The 18590-nt window shown below is 40.1% G+C and overlaps 2 protein-coding genes and 1 long non-coding RNA gene across 19 annotated transcripts in view; 1 reads left to right on the top strand and 2 right to left on the bottom strand.

The window, feature by feature from the left end:
- The window catches only part of MRPS28 (mitochondrial ribosomal protein S28), a 116297-nt gene extending 105245 nt beyond the window's left edge, over positions 1-11052 (bottom strand). For 9 of the 10 annotated variants that reach the window (XR_012019985.1, XR_012019986.1, XM_072804137.1 and 6 more), the window contains exon 1: positions 10798-11052. Coding sequence is in view for 8 of the 10 variants with exons in the window: in XM_072804137.1 (XP_072660238.1) it covers positions 10798-11013 (216 nt within the window). In the remaining 2 variants the exon portion in view is untranslated. The remainder of the gene's footprint in view (positions 1-10797) is intronic. The other variant, XM_072804144.1, reaches the window with a different exon arrangement.
- A 9-nt stretch (positions 11053-11061) lies between these two features.
- Positions 11062-14377, top strand: LOC140620220 (uncharacterized). Of its 3 annotated transcripts, none has more exons than XR_012019992.1 (3): positions 11062-11184; positions 11626-11764; positions 12815-14377. It is a non-coding gene; the product is annotated as an uncharacterized lncRNA (long non-coding RNA). The 3 variants fall into 3 exon arrangements; XR_012019991.1 differs by having other exon boundaries at positions 11098-11235; positions 12815-14376; XR_012019990.1 differs by having other exon boundaries at positions 11112-11385; positions 12815-14375.
- Positions 14378-14470: 93 nt separating this feature from the next.
- The window catches only part of TPD52 (tumor protein D52), a 107476-nt gene continuing 103356 nt past the window's right edge, over positions 14471-18590 (bottom strand). For all 6 annotated transcript variants that reach the window (XM_072804133.1, XM_072804134.1, XM_072804132.1 and 3 more), the window contains one exon: positions 14471-17258. In XM_072804133.1, the coding sequence (XP_072660234.1) occupies positions 17139-17258 (120 nt within the window). In that variant the 3' untranslated portion in view covers positions 14471-17138. The remainder of the gene's footprint in view (positions 17259-18590) is intronic.

Below are 18590 nucleotides of genomic sequence, written 5' to 3'. Positions count from 1 at the left end.
GATCTATAACCAAATTCAACTCTCAGCAGACCGCAGGGGGTGAGATACAAAGTATGGTCCATGAAGAGGTACAACACACACCAAAAGAACTGAATGATTTTGTTAATTCATATCAATATAAACAAAGGATCTGTAAGGGAATGGATCCTAAGAGTACTGGGTTAAAGTGAAGCGAAGACAGTATTGCCTTGGGCCAAATTTACTAGTACGGGCTCACTAAGCCAAGATTCAGATACAAAAGTTAGCTTCAGAGACTAGGTAGGCATGGCTCTTAACTGGTTGGTTGGTTGGCTGAATAAAACCTAAACCCAAAGATAGACTACACCACATGAAGTGGAATCACTAGAACTTCTTTAGTACACCACAGAGAAAAGAATCCAAATGTTTAGAGAAAATAATAGAATGTTGAAGTATATCATTTACAACCTTTTCACCTAGCCCTTACTGTGGTCCCTAGCAGGATCTGTAACACTCAGTTCACCAAAGCTATGGGGTGAAGGGAGCACCAGCATTTCTAAATTGCTGTGTGGTGACTATTCTCCGCACTAGTACTGATCGGTAGGAACTGCTTCCAAAAGGAGCTCTCTGAATTCAGTTAAAATAATGAGATCTTGAAGCGGCAGGAGCCAAGTCAGCACTTACTAGCCAACAATATGATAGTCATGGTTATCATAAAGTAATAGAGTGTAAGCAGTAATCCAAACAGTCTGACTTGAAGAGCTCTTTTGTAGAATTGAAATAGATGGGAAAAGTCTGTCGTTCTAATGAACAGAAGTCTGGACTGAATAACCACAAATGACTGTCAGGGCCACTCAACAAAATCCCAAAACTGAACCAATTCCTAGACACGGAGTCCTCTAAATGAAGAGAAGATCAGATCAAGGAAGGATCCTGCTACACATAGCTAAAAATTTATACTGTCTATCTTCCTACTAACGAGAGTCATAACTATTTACCAAGGTGGGGATCCCTGGGTGGTGCAGCGGTTTGGCGCCTGCCTTTGGCCCAGGGCGCGATCCTGGAGACCCGGGATCGAATCCCACGTCGGGCTCCCGGTGCATGGAGCCTGCTTCTCCCTCTGCCTGTGTCTCTGCCTCTCTCTCTCTGTGACTATCATAAATAAATAAAAAAAAATATTAAAAAAAAAAAACTATTTACCAAGGTGTCCACTGGGGAAGGAGAAATAATCACACTTTTTAAGGATTATGTGAACCTCTATAACTCTTGATGACTCAATGTGCTTCTAGTCAGAACAGGTTTATGGTGGGGGGTCACATGATTAATGGGAGTTTTAGCTTAGGCCTATCCTCTGAACTTACTGTAGTTCTCTCTCCAGTTCTAGAATGCATAATGGGAATAGATTTACTGGCAGAATGCCCACATTAGTTCCTTAATCTGCAGAGTGAGGGCTATTAAGGTAGGAAAGGAAAAGTGGAAAATACTAGAACTTCCCCTACCTACTGAACAAGTAAATTAAAGGCAATACTACATTCCTGAAGGCACTGCAATGATTAGTGCCAAGGACCTAGAAGACGCAGAGTAGTGATTTCTATCACATCCCCACTTAACTTGCCTATGTGGCCCTACAGAAAACAAATGTGTCCTACATAATGACAATTTAATATCATAAATTTAATCAAGTGGTAACTCCAACTGCAGCTGTTGTTCCAGATGTGGTTTCACGGCTGGAGCAAATCAAATATCCCCCACCACCTGGTATGTGCTAACTGATCTAACAAATGCTTTCTTTTTCTAGATCTGCTAGTAAAGACTATATACCTCAGGGTTACATCAATTCACCAGCTCTGTGTCATAAACTGGTATACAAAGACTGCCATTTCACTCTGCTGGACATCATGTTGGTCTGTTATACATACTGATTGGACTGGAAATAAAAGTTTCAACTACTCTAGACACATGGTATGACACATGTATTCCAGAGGGTGGGAAATCTCACAAAAATGCTGGGCTTTGATGAAATTCTTAAGAGGCCAGTGGTCTAGGACACGCTGAGATGCCATTTTTACCACTAAGAAAGGTGCACACAGTACTTACTGGGTCTCTTTGAATTTTGGAGGGAACAAATACCTTATTTGGACATTCTTCTCCAAATCTTTTACCAAAGTAACCCAAAAAGCTGCCAGTTTTAAGGGAAGCCCAGAATAAGACAAAGTTCTGCAACAGGTCCAGACTACCAGGCAAGCTATTCTACTAGCCAGGCTTTATAGCCTGGCAGATTCAGGCTATACCTGAGTATTTCAAGTATCTGTAGCAGATAAAGATGTAGAATGGAGACGTCATCAGACCTCTCTGTAGGTGAATCTTAATGCAGAGCTAGAGTGGTCCGGAAGGACAGGGGTAAAGGAATAGCCCCTCAGTAGGCAGAACTTTGAGCAGTGCACCTGATGACCTTGCCTGGAAGGAAAGACAGCCTAAAGAACGGATCTGTATTCATTTGTATAAAGTGACTAATGATTTTGCTGGATGCACAGGGATTTGGAAGTCACATGATTCAGAAATAGATGACAAGGTCTGGGAAAGAGATATGCAGACAGACTTCTCTGAATGGGCAGAGTGAGAAAATAAATCAATCACATGTAAATGATTTCTTTATCAGTGGATGTCAACCTCTTTCCCCAGCTATTCCTGTACCACAAATGGGTTCAAGAACAAAGCTGCCACAGCAGCAGGGACATACTTCTGTCTTAGTAATAGGAGGGCTATCTGAACATGTTCCAGATTGCTAGTCAATGAAAAATTTCACCAAGGTGGCAGGCTGCTGAATTTTTGTGGGCTGGAGGTTATGCATGGATTCAGAAACATTCACTTCTACTCACCCATGTGGATCTGGCTACAACCACTGCTAAATGACCAATCTGCCAACAGCAGAGACCAACAATAAGCTTCTAATATAGCGTCATTTCCTAAAATGATCATATAGCTAGCTGGTGGCAGGTTACACTGGGCCATTTTATAGAAAGGATTGTGATATATTATCACTGGAATAAACACTCTAAATATAGATTTGCCTTTCCTACCCACAAAGCTCCTATCAAAACCATCATCCATAAACTCAGAGAATCTCTTGTTTACTGTCATGGTATTCCACACAGCATCTTCTAACCAAAGAAATCATTTTACAGAAAATGATGTGTAATAATGAATTTTTTCCTTGATATTAAAACAAACCCTTTAAAAAACTATATTCTGGATTTTTCCAGTATTCTGAAAAGACAAAATGTCTGATTATATCTTCTGCCTTCTGGAATGTTCCAGCATTTTGAAATAAAAAATATCAATAAGAAATATTTATGAAAAAGTAAAAAATAACATTTTTAAAAATCTGTATGAAACCTAATATATTGCTAAAATAAAAATATAAACTGTCTTATACCATCAGTATTCTGCATAAATAAACCAAAGCAGCAAAATCTTAAAAGAATAAAATGTTCTACTGGGTCATCTCAAAAACTCTTGCAAACCATTTTTGACTATGTTGAAAAGTCATATGCTACCCTCTACTGTTAAAAAACAGTATTATTCACAAAGCAGAAAACCAATTATTTGCTCAACTATTGCCATCTTGTGGCTGTTAAGATAGGTCATCTGCAATTGCACATCCTCCAATTGGCTTAACATTATCTGTTGAGTACAAATCTCTACTATCTAAGTGACATAACAGTGTCAGAGATTTTTAAATATTTATTTTTTTAAAAAAGAGGAAAAGGAGTCTAAGTTAAAAAATATACTTAGCAAACATTTACCTGTTCTCTATACGTAAGAATGTGTTATGTTGGTTACAAAAATGAAAGCAATTGGTCCCTACCCTCAAAAAAACAAGAAAAAAAAACTGTTGCAGAGATAGGTGCATAAACCGGTATTAGGTAATAAACCAAAGAAAAACGAAAATGGATATGTGAGCATGGGATGAGTATGGTACCTACAAACCCCTATATCAAACAATGGCATTTCAGTTCATTCAAACTTGAGATTCCTTTAACTAGCAACTTCAATGAAATCTTAGGATACGTATTTCATGATGAACTGCCCTTGATTAAATTCCTGCCTGCAGGGGAAGGTTTCTTTTGAGGATAACTGGCCTTGCTCTTACTATCACTTATTTCCGAGGTGCCCATACACATACCTATGTTGGCACTCTAAGGATAAGAATGAAATCATTGAGAACAATTTCAACCTATGTTGTTGACTATACATACATATTGTTAAATCTAATAGGTCGAAAAAAAATCTAATAGGCCACTCAAGATATTATAACTGTGTAAGTTTAATTCCAATTTAAGTCTATAAATATATATTCAACCGCTAACTTATGTAAAGAGTAAATAAAAAATGATCCCTAATCTTCAGGAACTACAATCTAAAAAATAGGATAGAAAAAGTTCTCAAATGACTTCAATATAGCTTAAAGAGTGGTGTGTGTACCATTAAGGAAATCTAAAATAAAGCTCCAGAATATTCAAAAGGAGTTTCACCTGCTTGATGAGACGATAAACGCCTAATGGAGATGATTTTTATAATGGAATTTGCAGGCAGGGAAGCTAATTCCAGGGGAAAGACAAAGAAACAATGACTTGTTTAGGCAACAGTGAACTATTTATTTCCACACAGAAAGATTTTTTGAGTAGAAACCATGTTATAAATGAAATCTTGCATAGAACCCCAATATATACAAAATAAATGTAGTATTTTGTTAGGATAAGGGTATTTTATGGTTCAATTTGATAGCATTTGCTTACTATGAAGTCAAAAATGTGAACATAGATATTTTGATAAAAATTACAAGTAGGTATCAGTGGTAAGGAATAACAACCCCAGTTCCCAATTTCAAAACTCAAATTGCCTATACACTTTGACCCAGCACATATCCCATGTATGCAAAAAAATATATACAAATGGTCACTGTAGCATGGTCTGTATTTATATTAAAAATCAAAAAGGAACAAAACAGAAAATAACCTAGAAGCTCATTAATGAAGGCCTGGTTAAATAAATTATGCTACACCCATACCATGGAATACCAAGCAAATTTTTTTCAATGAAGTATATACATATTACACATATGCAATAGGGAAAAATATACTTTCAGGTAAATATAACAAAGTATAACAAAGTTATACTTACCTGAAAACAGCAATTTTCAGCAGCATCAACTAAAATATACCGAGTGCTTATTAGCATCAGGCATTTTGTGCTAAGTATTTAAATAATACGTTCTTTAATCTCATCATAATTTCATGATAAAGAATTTTTACAGAAAAGAGAAGATAAACAGATATTAAGTAATTTTCCAAGAAAACATAGCCAGAAAATGATAGAAGAACCAGGATTCAAACTGAGACCATCTGAATCCAGAGCTTACACTCTTCAAACAGTAATAATTCAAAACAGTACCAACCAATTTGTGTTTGGGTATAGTGATTACTTAAAAAATAAAATCCTTAGGAGCACCTGAGTGGCTCAGTCAAATGTCTGACTCTTGATTTTGGCTCAGGTCATGATCTCAGATGAAGCTTCATAAGATGAAGCTCCACAATGGGCTCCATGCTGGGCAAAGCTTGCTTAAATTCTCTCCCTCACCCTCTGTCCCTCCCCTACTCCTCCTTCCTTTCCTCCCTCCCTCTCTCTTTAAAAAAAAAAAAAAAAAAAACCACCACCAATAACAACAAAAAAGCCGCACTCTCAAGTTATTCCCTATGATCTCCTTATTTGTTGCAAATAGTCTCCTTTGTGTGACAACTCCAAGCACACATACACACACAAACACACTCTCCCATCTGGAAAGTTAGGGAAAGGAAATGGGGGCTTTAACATTTCCCATAATAACCTTCAATGCTATTTAAATTTCCTTTTTAAAGTAAGCAATATTATGTTTATACTTTTCAAAAATTTCAACCATATGACCAAGGTGAATTTCATTCATCTTATAAACTCAGGGTACTCTCCAATGAATTAGATCCAGGAACTTCAAAAAGTGAACATTTCTTCACAAAATTGAATCTCTTTCAATACCTCAAAACTGTTCACATTCCTCATCATAAATACTAGTCAGAAAAGCACTAAAAACTTCCAAAAAGCACTAAAACCAAAACTAATGTGGTATTTTCAGTTTTATCACTCTTAAAATTACTTTTGCTCAATCATTATTATAGACAAGCACACTTAACTGATATGCTGAAACTTGTACTATTCTTAGCTATACAACTGTTTGTAAGCAGTAACACACAGATCTCAAGCCAAAGACAGCCCAGGCAAAATTAACACAGGAAACAACAAGGATGAGGAGAAAAAGGAGCCCTCTTACACCACTGGTTGGCACACAAACTGGTACAGGCACTCTGGAAAACAGAATGGAAGTTCCTCAAAAAGTTAAAAATAGAACTACTCTATGATCCAGGAATTGCACTCAATACTAGGTATTCACCCAAAGGATTAAAAAAAAAAAAAAAAAAAAACAGATTCAAAGGGGTACATGCACCTCGATGTTTTATCAATATTTAAGCTAAATTAAATCAAATTAATTAAATTAAATTAAATTAAGATAAAAGGCTTTATCAACAAAATTTAAGCTATTGAAAAAGCCCAAATGTCCATCAATTGATGAATGGATAAAGATGCAGTATACATACACAATGGAATATTATTCAGCCATCAAAAACAATGAAATCTTGCCATTTGCAAGGATGTGAATGGAGCTGGAGTTTATTATGCTAAGCAAAATAAGCCAGTCACGGAAAAACAAATATTATATTATTTCACTCATATGTGGAATTTAGGCAACAAAACAGATGAATGTGTGGGAAGGGAAGAAAAAAAGAGAAGGAGAGGAGAAGGCAAACCATGAGAGATTCTTAATGATAAAGAACTGAGGGTTGATGCAAGGAGGTGGGTGGGGGTGGGCTAAATGGTGATGGGTAATGAGGAGGGCACTCGTTATGATGAGCCCTAGGTGTTATATGTAAATGATGAATCACTAAATTCTACTCCTAAAAGCAATACTACACCACATGCTAAACTAGAATTTAAATAAAAATGTGGAAGGAAAACAAAGACTGTCAGGTATAATGAAGTTCAAATATGTACTATGTGTACTATTCATTTATTCAGCCATTTAGCAAACATTTATTAGTGCCCACTAAAGGTCAAGCACTGTGCTAGCTGCTGGGGATATAACAGAACAAGACAGACAAGGTCTCTGTTCTCTCAAATTTATATTCTTGTGGGGGAAAAAGCCAGAAAAAGCTTTATTCTCAAGTATGCACACGTTATTCTGGAATCACAAGTTAACATATTAATGATTACAAATGTCCTTAAATTAGGATTAAACAGAATGCATGTGCATTTTTTTAAATTAGAGCTTAATTATTATTAATTATTTAGGAAAGCAGTGGGATTTCATTCTAAGAACTGGGCAATCCTGGAAGCATCTCTCTCTGTGGCAGGAGGTTGGAGGAGAAATAGCTGAGGACATACAAAAGCTAAAATGTACCAAGTTAAAGCTTATTCTACAACAGTCACTGGGCTGAGAACACTTCAAATGTATTAATTCATGCAAATTCCACCATAATCCCAGTCAGAGTATTATGTTCATTTAAGATAAGAAAGCAAACTAAGGGGGCACCTGGGTGGCTCAGTCGGTTAAGCATCTGCCTTCGTCTCAGGTCATGTTCCCAGGGTCCTGGGATGGAGCCATGCAGTGGGCTCCCTGCTCCACAAGGAGCCTGCTTCTCCTTCTCCCTCTCCTGCTGCTCCCCCTGCTTGTGCTCTCTCTCTGTCAAATTAAATAAAATCTTTTTTAAAAGGGGTGGGGGGAAGGAAAGGAAAGAAAGAAAAAAACTAAAACAGGCTAAGTAACTTGCCCAAAGTTAACTAGTAAGATGACTGCACCAGTCTCTGAGTCCTGGCCTTCTGAAACTGAATCTAAATTCTAATCTCTGCACTGGCCTCAGTCCTAAATGGCAGCAGGCTGATGATGGAAAGGTGTGAGTTTAATCTTGTAGGCAGTGTGAAGGAAGGTTTTTAAGTTTTTCAAGCAAAGCAAAAAAAGCATCTCATTAAGTCTGATGACAAAGCCCAACTTAGGAAGATAAACTCTGTCCACTGCATATAATGACCTAGATTGAAGAGTAACTGAGGGTCAGTGGCATCAATTAAGAATAGTAAAGGGGAAAAAAAAAAAAAGAAAGAAAGAAAGAATGAGTAAAGGGGTCCACGTAATTGGAAATGTTCCAAAGCTAAGAGCTCTTAGAATGGAGACTACAATCCAGCATTCTGACACCCTCCTTTCCAGGGAACTTCCCTTCCTTCCACTAAACCAAGATGTTGAAAAATTTTGAATAGTAAGTGAACTGCATGTTGCAACCAAACACATTTTTTTAAGTAGGCTCCACACCTAGCGTGGAGCCCAGCCTGGGGCTGAAACTCCTTCTGAGATCATGACATGAGCTGAGATTAAGAGTCAAACACTTAATAGACTGAGCCACCCAGGCACCCCACAACCAAATGCATTTCACCTCCATCTAGTAGAATCATACTTCCTAAACTGCGTTAGAGAACAACTGCCCAGAGAGACTCCATTAAGCCTGAGCTGGACTGACCAATTCTAACAGATGTCCTGGGACCTCAAGAAACACTCCTGTATCCTCTTGGAGGAAAGGAAGGCAATGGAATCTTGATCACACTCAAATATCATGGTTGTTTCCTTCATAAACAAACATTGCTTACCATGTGAAACCCCCAAGTATGATGCCATGTGGCCTTTCAAACACTCTACCTATGATGTTACAATTTCATTTTTGCCCAATTAATTCAGCAGATGAGAACTATTTTCTGGCAGTTTCTGATTGTGTTTGGAATTCAGTGAAAAGGCATGCAGGAAGGGGTGAAGTGACAAATACCTGAGTTATATTTATACATCTCCTACTTAACTGCACTTAATCCTCAAAGCCATCCACTAAGGATGGATCAAAATCCATTTATTAGTCAGCTTCTGGTCAGTCGCTGGTAACATTTCAGGATTTTATGACTGCTCCAGGTAAGATAGACAAATAATGCACCTCCCCCCCCCAATATGTCCACATCCTAATCCCTGGAATTTGCGAATAGAATATGTTACCTTCCACAGCAAAGGAAAAAAATTTTTTTAAAGATTTTACTCACTCATTCATGAGAGACACACGGAGAGAGGCAAAGACATAGGCAGAGTGAGAAGCAAGCTCCCTGCAAGGAGCCTGATGTGGGACTTGATCCCTGAACCGGGAATCATGACCTGAGCCAAAGGCAGACGCTCAACCACTGGGCCACTCACGTGCCCGCAAAGGAAAATTAAACTGCAAATGAAATTAAGGTTGCTAATTACCTAACCTTTAAACAGGGAGATTATCCTGCATTACCTGAGTGGGTCCAAAGTAATCACAAGAAGCTTGTAAGTGGAAGAGGTAGGCAGAAGAGAAGTCAGAATGATATGATGTGAGAAAGAATCAATTTGCTGTTGCTGGCTTTGAAAATGATAGAAAGGGGGGGTGGACCGGGTGGCTCAGCGGTTGGGCATCTGCCTCCAGCTCAGGGCGTGATCCTGGAGACTCGAGATGGAGTCGGGCTCCCTGCATGGAGCCTGCTTCTCCCTCTGCCTGTGTCTCGGCCTCTCTCTCTCTCTCGCTGTGTGTCTCTAATAAATAAATAAAATCTTTAAAAAAAAATTTTTTTTTATGGTAACTTGTTAGAAGAGCAAAGACAAACCTAACGCAGCAGGCTTCTCCCAATCCTTGGATGTCAAGGACATTCTGTCAATAATAACTATCAACAATTACCAAATTCCAGGTAGTTTTCTCTACTCCAGGGCACTACCAGTCTGCGAACCGCTTGGTACTGGTCTCCAAAGACACAAACACAGAAGTTGAGAGCGTTTATTTATTTTTTTTTAATTTTTATTTATTTATGATAGGCACACAGTGAGAGAGAGGGAGGCAGAGACACAGGCAGAGGGAGAAGCAGGATCCATGCACCGGGAGCCCGACGTGGGATTCGATCCCGGGTCTCCGGGATCGCGCCCTGGGCCAAAGGCAGGCGCCAAACCGCTGCGCCACCCAGGGATCCCGAGAACGTTTATTTTTATGTAGTTTTTAACGTGTCCAGACATCCATCCAATCCCATGTCTGCTGCATCTAATACAAAATTGTGATTCGTATTTACGTCTATCCATTTTTCCCCTATTTTACATAGTACTGCCTGAGACACGTAGAATTTTTTTTTTTTTTTTTTTTTTGGTCATTTACAGAAAAGGAAAGCAAAGCACTGACAGGTCAAATCATTTTCCCAAGTTCACAGAGACAGTAATTCTCTTTCACCCACTCGCTGAATTAACAAACATTAACAGGGAGCCGGCCTTGCACGCCGGACCGCAAGCTCCGCGCTCAACTCCTGGGTATGAAGAACTCGAGGGCAGAGAGCCCAGCCTCTCCTGGGCCGGTGGCGGGGGGCGGGTGGGGTCCGGTTCGTCTGCGAGGCCCTCCCGGGGCCGCCGCCCCCGCAGCACTCACCCAGAGGAGCGTGCACGAGGCAGGTCCAGCACGTCCACGCCGCACAGAAGCACAAGCGACGGAGAAGACTAGGGACCCGCGCGTCTCCTGCGACCGGCCCGCCGCAGCGCCCAGACACACCCCTGCTCCCAGCTCCACCCCGACGCCAGGCTCCGCCTCGACTCCCGCGCCCCCCCACCCCCACCCCCCCGGCGCCGCGGCTGCCCTCGCACCGCAGCCTGCTCCGCCGCGGCTCGCTCACCGGCTTCTCCCCGAGCTCCGCCTTCCGCCTCAGCTTCGAGTGCCGCTCCAAAGCGCTCGCGAAGCCACCCTGGCGCATTTCAGGCTCCGCGGCATCGGGACTCTCGCTCCCCGAGCTGCTCCCGGTGCCTGTGCCTCGGCAGGGCCGACGGAAGGGAAACCCTCGCAGGAAACGACTCTCGGCAGTTGCGGCACGGGCCCGACACAGCGCCGCCATGACGGCCCCGCGACCTCTGACCTTGGACCTCGCCGTCAGCGTGCAGGTCAGGGGGCGGAGCAACGAGGGGCCCACCCCCTTGCGGGACGCGGGTGAGGCGCGGCGGTGCCGGGGCGGGCGTCGGGACCGCGCGTGGGCCCCGGCGTGGGAGAGATGGCTCCGCGGGGGACTGTGAGCTTCGTCCTTGTCCTGCTGCAAGTCCCGGCCCTGCGCCGCCTGCTGGTCCGCCGCCTGGGCTCTTAGAAAACCCAGAGGGGGCACCCGGGTGGCTCAGCGGTTTAGCGCCGCCCTCGGCCCGGCGTGTGACCCTGGGGACCCGGGATGGAGTCCCGCGTCGGGCTCCCTGCACCGAGCCTGCTTCTCGCTCTGCCTGTGTGTCTGCCCCTCTCTCCCTGTCTGAATGAATGAATGAATGAATGAATGAATGAATGAATGAAAGAAACAAACCCAAAGGGCCGTTAAAGACTTGTTTTCGGGTCTTTGCTCCAATACGAAGTTCTCCGTGATTATACCATATTTAGAATTGGAACCCCAGACACACTCAACCGGACTCCCCGGGTTCCCTTTATACCGTTCAGCGACCCTCAGTACTGCTGCCTGGTTTATTTACAGGGTTGTGTTGGCGTCTGCGCCCCCAGCTTTGTGAAGTCTTGGTTGGCTGTTGGATCCCTGACGTCGGGCACACAGTGCGGTTCAGCGAACGTTTGTGGAATCCTGGGTCCAAGGTGGTCTCTCGTCACCTCTTCTTGAGGTCAGTCCACTGATGTTCAAAAGTCAACCCTTCTGAGAGGTTTTTGTCACCTGTAGATAGCTCCAGTCCCTTCCGAGGAATCCCGTTTCGGAACGGGCCTAGACAGACTCTACCAGAGACCCCCACCCTCACTCATGCTTTCCTCCCTTTTCCCCCACCGATGTTAATTCCCAGAATTTGCCCCCCCTTCTCAAAATTGAGCCTAACGTCATACTTAACCGTTCACAAACTAAGCTGTCCGTCCGTCCGTCCTCTACCCAGTTTTATAGTAATCCAGTTATTTTAGAGGAGGAGGCAAGCCCCTTTACAGTTCATTTGCAAGTACCTTGATAGAAGGAATTTTTATGTATGACCACAGCCCGTTTTAAGAATACCTGACTATGGATTTTGAATCTCTCTGGTGTTCTCATCGATTGCATGGTTAGATGATACACAGAACACTAGAAGTATACTAACCTTGGGACCGTGCCTGATTGTCGGAATCACAATTTATTACCATAGCCAACTGTAGGGTCACTGTTAGAAATTCACTAGGGGGCTTTGAGATAGATTCTACTCCAGGGTGTTCTTCTTGCCACGTTCGCAGTTTATTTCTTTTGACCATTAATGAAGTCTGACCGGAGACATTTTTGCATTGTTATCTGTGGCTATTGCTACTAACACTTCCCTTCAGGAAAAAGTGGTAAATTGTAAAGAGCATTGGCTAGTGACCTTATGAACCCCTTAGTTCTAGTTCTGACTGTAATACTGATCTCAGGCAAAACCAATGTAACGTTGATTTGGCTTCTTCACTTGTAAAGCCAAGCCATTGGGCCCCTTGCTAAATTTTAAGTGCTTTGTAAATTTAACTAAATCAATAGCTATGGAACAAATGGGATTACTAAAGTCCCAGCTCTAAAATTCAGTAGATGTATTTATTATATTCATGTCCTACCTCACCCAGATGATAAACTCCCTGACATTTTGGGACAGATCCTGAGGTTTTTAATGTATAAAAGCTTGTGTCAACTGACTTCAAGTTATGCTTACTTAGTTCTTTATCTTTGGTAGAACATTAGAAGTATGAATTGAGAGGGACTGTAAAGGACTCGGTAATACCATCAACAAGGAGATACCTACACAGTTTGTCCTATACCAACACCAGTTGTAACATCAGCTCTAATGTTTAACATCTTGATGGCACCTTAGGGAGTCTGATCCTGTTCTGCTCCTTGCATTACACCTTCCTTCCTGCTTTATTAAAAAAATACAGTCCTTTTCCCCCGTAGCCTGCAAATTATTCGGACACTTTGTAAAAATATTAGCCATGGTGGACGGCAAGGAACGTGAACAGAATATAGTTCAAGTCCTGGCTGCACATCTAATGGTTGTAATCTCATTTATAAAATGGTTACCCTGCCACAATCTTGAGCAGAGACTTAAGAGAAATGAGTGAAAATGTCCAACACATACTGAAAGCTTAATAAGAAGTGGCTATTAATGTCTGGATGGAGTGATTAGAAATTCATGTCTCTTAAAGCATGCATAAAAACCTAGAAAAAAGGATAGGACTAGTGATATACTTGGGAGATAATAGTATTACCCTAAAGATATTATCTCTGTGGCTGAAATGACTAAGATCATTAAGGAGATCATATGAAAGATCAGTAGGGACAGGCAAGAACACTTGAGGAGTGGGAAGAAGAGAATATCAGAAAATAGTCAAACTGGAAAATAAGAATGGAGAATTGATCCTAGAAACCAAGGAGATGACCAAAGCATGCTGAAAAGGAGAATGTTAAAGAGAAAGATCATACCCACTTATAAATATTCCAACAACAAAATTGTGTTAGGTTTTTACTGTATGGTTGGGAGACCACCAAATTTAAAGAATCACACTACCGGGATCCCTGGGTGGCGCAGCGGTTTGGTTTGGCGCCTGCCTTTGGCCCAGGGCGCGATCCTGGAGACCCGGGATCGAATCCCACATCGGGCTCCCGGTGCATGGAGCCTGCTTCTCCCTCTGCCTATGTCTCTGCCTCTCTCTCTCTCTGTGACTATCATAAATGAATAAAAATTTTAAAAAATTAAAAAAAAAAAAGATTCACACTACCAACCAACCTCATTCTGTATTCAAAATTCTGTAGGAGAGTTGGCAAGAAATTTAGTCACCAAGCATCATTTATGTAAATATGAAATCCTGGCCAGTGTTAGGTATAGGTAGGTCCTGCCCCTCTGGGGGCTTATAAACTAAGAGTGGGTTTCTTTTGGCTCATTCTGATTTTGGTTCATTTTAATTTCAGAGTCAGAATATGGAAATTATTTGCATAAGGTTTGCAGGCATACTTAAAAGTGATAATGCTTTATATTAACTCTAACCCAACATGGTCTGTGTAACTAATCCAATTACAAGGGGACAGTCATTAATTTATTGCCAAGTGTTTCTTCGCTATGGGCAAAAAATCTGATTTTTCATCTGGCTCTTAAGAGCTGTAAAGAAACATGGGTGAAGTTGACATAGGACCTTGTGCAGCATCTCCTCTACATATATAAACAAATTGTCACTGTCAACATGTAGCTTGTTCAGTTTTAATACACTAATTCCATATAGCTACTAATGGGTTGGGTTTTTTTTTCCCATACCTAGGACATGAAGTGTCTGGAGAGAAGTTCTATTAATGGACTCACCTCTTTCCTTGACAGATAATACATACAAAAGAACCCATACCCAAATTACAGAATTTTTATTGTGTTCAAATACTATACAAAAAAAAAAAAAAAAAATACAGTGTGCATTTCGTGATAAACAGATCCAGAAACAGTGATTCCAAATTAAAGGTATTTTTGTTCTCAATGTCAGTAGTTTGAGTAGTACTAAAAGGATAATCCAGTGAATTCTCTCTTCCATTGATTACTTTGGCCTCAAACATGAGAATTCTTGCTATATCCCACAAACTCCATAAATTGAAAATATTTCTTTGTAAAAAGGGGTTAATTTTGGGATTATTTTCTTCTGTCACAGTTCTTGAACTCTTAAATATCTGAGATTTCCCTATTAGATTACTGTTTTCCTACAGTGTCAGACACAAAATTCAAAAGAATGACCAGGATCCCTCTGGTATTTTTAGTAATTATTGTGTTCCAAATTTCTTAACTATCTGTGAATTCATAATATTAAATCCTCCACAAAGACTATTTTGAATAATACTTCTAAGTCCATATGTTTGTTTTTCTAAATTCAATCTCTTACTACTTTTTACTACTACTTTTAAGATGCAGAGTACTTTTCAATAGATTATTTAAAATAAGTATAGGCAGATGTCTGGAAAAGCAATTTTTCCAGTTTCTTTCACAACCATCACCAATAGCCACATACTCCCCATACCATTTTCCACTCCTTATTCTATCATTTCTCATTATAAAGTAGAGATCTGAATATACTTCACTCAGCTAAAGTTGAAAGATAGTGAGAGGGCAGGACATCCAAGAAACAATGTGCTAAAAAGATGATGTGATTTTTTTTTTTAAATGAAAGACTAGTTGGAAAAAAATAATTTATGTTGAGTAACCACAGTATTTCTATAAAAAGACAAATTTCTACAGATCCACTTCTTCCAGACAGTGCTTCAGCAACTGGGGCAATAGCCATAAAGCCTCTTCAAGGAAATAATTTATATGTTAGTCTGACATGGTTAAGTGGTGATTTAAAGCAGATAGTAAAAAAGAAAAAAAAAAAAAATTTTTTTTTTTTTTTTTTGCATAAACACCAGTTGATTATTTAATACAAGCTGTTTCCAGACCACTGGTCTCACAATAAATATTGAGACCTATACTACAGATATACAGAATTTATTAGGCTTTTTACATTTAATTAGAGCATATTTTCAGTTGCATCTAAAGTGCTATAACAAAAGCTCTAGCAATCAAGAATGGCAGCATGTTACTTAGAACAATCAACACTTGTGGCTTTTCAAATTTGGTTTTCATAAGATAATTTATCCTGAAGTAAATCTAGTCATGCTTTAAAAAAAAAAAAAAAAAAAAAAAGCCTCAGGTCACTCCAAGCTTGGCAATTAACATTTGGCATAAACAATAATAAAACAATCACAACTTGATAAATAACAAATACGACATTATAGGCCATAACCATACACAGAATAGTGAAAAGGTAATAGTGATGAATAAGTAGCTATTAGATTAGAGTACCTTGGCCTCCATGCAGATACTTTTAGAGGCTTTGGTTCATTCAGCCCTGCCATTTTTTCAAAGTAGGGCAACATCTACAGTATCATTTTATAATTTCTAACACACCGAAAACAAGTAGAAAACAATGAGTTGATTTTCATTAATGCATTAAATCCTCAGGAATTACCACCAACACCTTAGTATCAAATCTTTTCAAGTTATATTAGTCATACAATTTTGTGTGCTTATTTTTTTAAATGTTGCTAAATGAATTAAATGAAGACAGCAATGTATCCCCTAATGTGATTGATTTTAGCATTTTTACAGCTACTGAGATCTAAAAAACGTTCAGGCTTTTGAATGGAACATGTGATGAGAGTGTTCCTATTTCAACCGACTGGTAATTACAATATGCCCGATTCAGAATGTGATTTTGCAACTTACTCTGAAACCAAAAATTCAGTCTCATGAAAAGTAAGCTGAGAGAAGTGCCATAATAACAAATACAATGAAATGGTTACTGTCACAAATGGTGACAAGGATGTGAGGGTTCTACTCTCAAGTCACCCAGGACTTTGAACCGCTGCACACGTTGTCATGGTCACTTACCAAACTATAACAAATTGGATGTAGAGCGGATTTACTTAGTCTGCTGTCTCCGACAAACAAATAGAAGATACCTTCTATCAGAACAATGTTTATTCAAAAATATTTTTTTGTAGCTGGTCTTTCTTTCCTCGGAGGTAAAGAAAATTATGCCAAAACTTTTAATAACCAGGATTCAGGAAATTTTAAAGAAAATTTTAGTTAGCAATCAAATACACAGAAGTTCAAGAAAGAAACAAAATCATATTGAAGACAAAGATCAAACTGGCATCCCAGATCCAGAGCAATTTTGTGAAGTAGGAAAGCAATTACGATAACCTGAAGCTTCTTAGATCATTCTAATGAGGATCCCCAGGAATTATGTGTGTTTTTATACTGATATTTCCTAAATTGGGGCCCTTAAATGCACAGTAAAGGGTGTTTCCCAGGAACAGAGGTGAAGATACTTTTATTTTGTTCAACCCACAAACTATTTGGTCAAATGAATATGTAAAGCTAAGTAAAAGCACATCTGGTAGAAATTCACAGCAATGAATGTTGACAAGATGTGCTTGGATCTTGCTTGCAGCATCTGGCAGTGGGTAGCAGAACAAAGGTAAGAACTTCACGGGCTCGCCTGAGTCTGTTCTGGAAGGGGCTCTGGGGCGGTGGCACTGGCATTTGCAGTTGAATTCAAGACTTCTCCAAAATCCCCGCCAGCCGGCTTGGTTCCGCCTACTTTAGACTTTAAAAAAAGTTCAAAAAAGACAAGACATCATGAAACATAAACTCAGCTGACTCTGCAAAAAAAGTAACTCAAATTTTACTTTGAAGAACAAATCAGTCGGGAACCCAATAGCCCAGTGACGATTATATTTGTACTGAAGTTAGTTCTGTTGCAGTGTTCCGTGCACTTTAATAGAAAACCATGTGGGCTTCTCTGCTGAAATATTCAGATTGGTAAATTCTACCCACCCTCTTCTTTCCCATCTGCTCATAGTTCTTCACAGGAAAATTTGTCTGAAAAACTTTAGGACCTTTTATTCTAAAATAAATCTATTGGAAGACTCTCTATATTTACGTACCACTTTGTATTCCATCAGATTGTTCATTCAGCTATACGCATGCAAGAAATACTGCATATAACGAAAGAAATAGATCTATTTTTCCCAGTTACAGTGTAAACTTCCTAACCCGCTGCTACTTAAAAGTGTGGTGCGAGGACTTGAGTCCAAGTGTGGACTCAACATCACCTGAGAGCTTATTAGAAATGTAGACTCAGACCAGCCTCCCCCCACTCCATCTACAGAGATCTCCAGGGCTTCCTCGACAAGTTACAGTTTGTGAAGCACTACTCCAATTTATCTGGCCTGAAATTTTGTCAATAAACATTTGTCTGCAGAAATAAGTCGGCCTAACATTTGTATAATACTTTATGCTTTTCAAAATGCTTACTATGTCACTTCATCCCTAATAACACTGATACATCTATGCTCACTCTGTTACATCTCCTTACTGACCAACAGGACAGCTAACATTAAGAAACCAGTCAGTAGGGATCCCTGGGTGGCGCAGCGGTTTGGCGCCTGCCTTTGGCCCAGGGCGCGATCCTGGAGACCCGGGATCGAATCCCATGTCGGGCTCCCAGTGCATGGAGCCTGCTTCTCCCTCTGCCTGTGTCTCTGCCTCTCTCTCTCTCTGTGTGACTATCATAAATAAATAAAAATTAAAAAAAAAAAAAACAGTCAGTACTTCACAGTGCCACTCAGTAGATTTAACTTGACCCTGCTCTTAGCTCAGTCTTAACTAGCTACAGACACATTAACAGTTGGAATCTAGTTGAAATTTTTTCTCACTCTCCTTGGTCTCCCATCCATAATGTCTGAATAGTTTGGAAAAATCTGTACAACTTGTGTCCCCTGTGTATTTATTAAATTTATTAAAACATATTTCTTAATTATAGGAAAATACTAAGACCCTTGCAATTCAACATGTCTAATGCTGAACCCCTCCCACAACTGGTCCCTTCTCTATTCTTTAAAGACTTTAAATGGCTGTAACGTCTACCTAGTTGGCC

The sequence above is a fragment of the Canis lupus genome, chromosome 28 (assembly GCF_048164855.1).
Source record: "Canis lupus baileyi chromosome 28, mCanLup2.hap1, whole genome shotgun sequence".
Lineage (NCBI taxonomy): Eukaryota > Metazoa > Chordata > Mammalia > Carnivora > Canidae > Canis > Canis lupus.
Note: the sequence above shows the minus strand (reverse complement) of the source record. Positions and strands in the feature narration are given on the sequence as shown.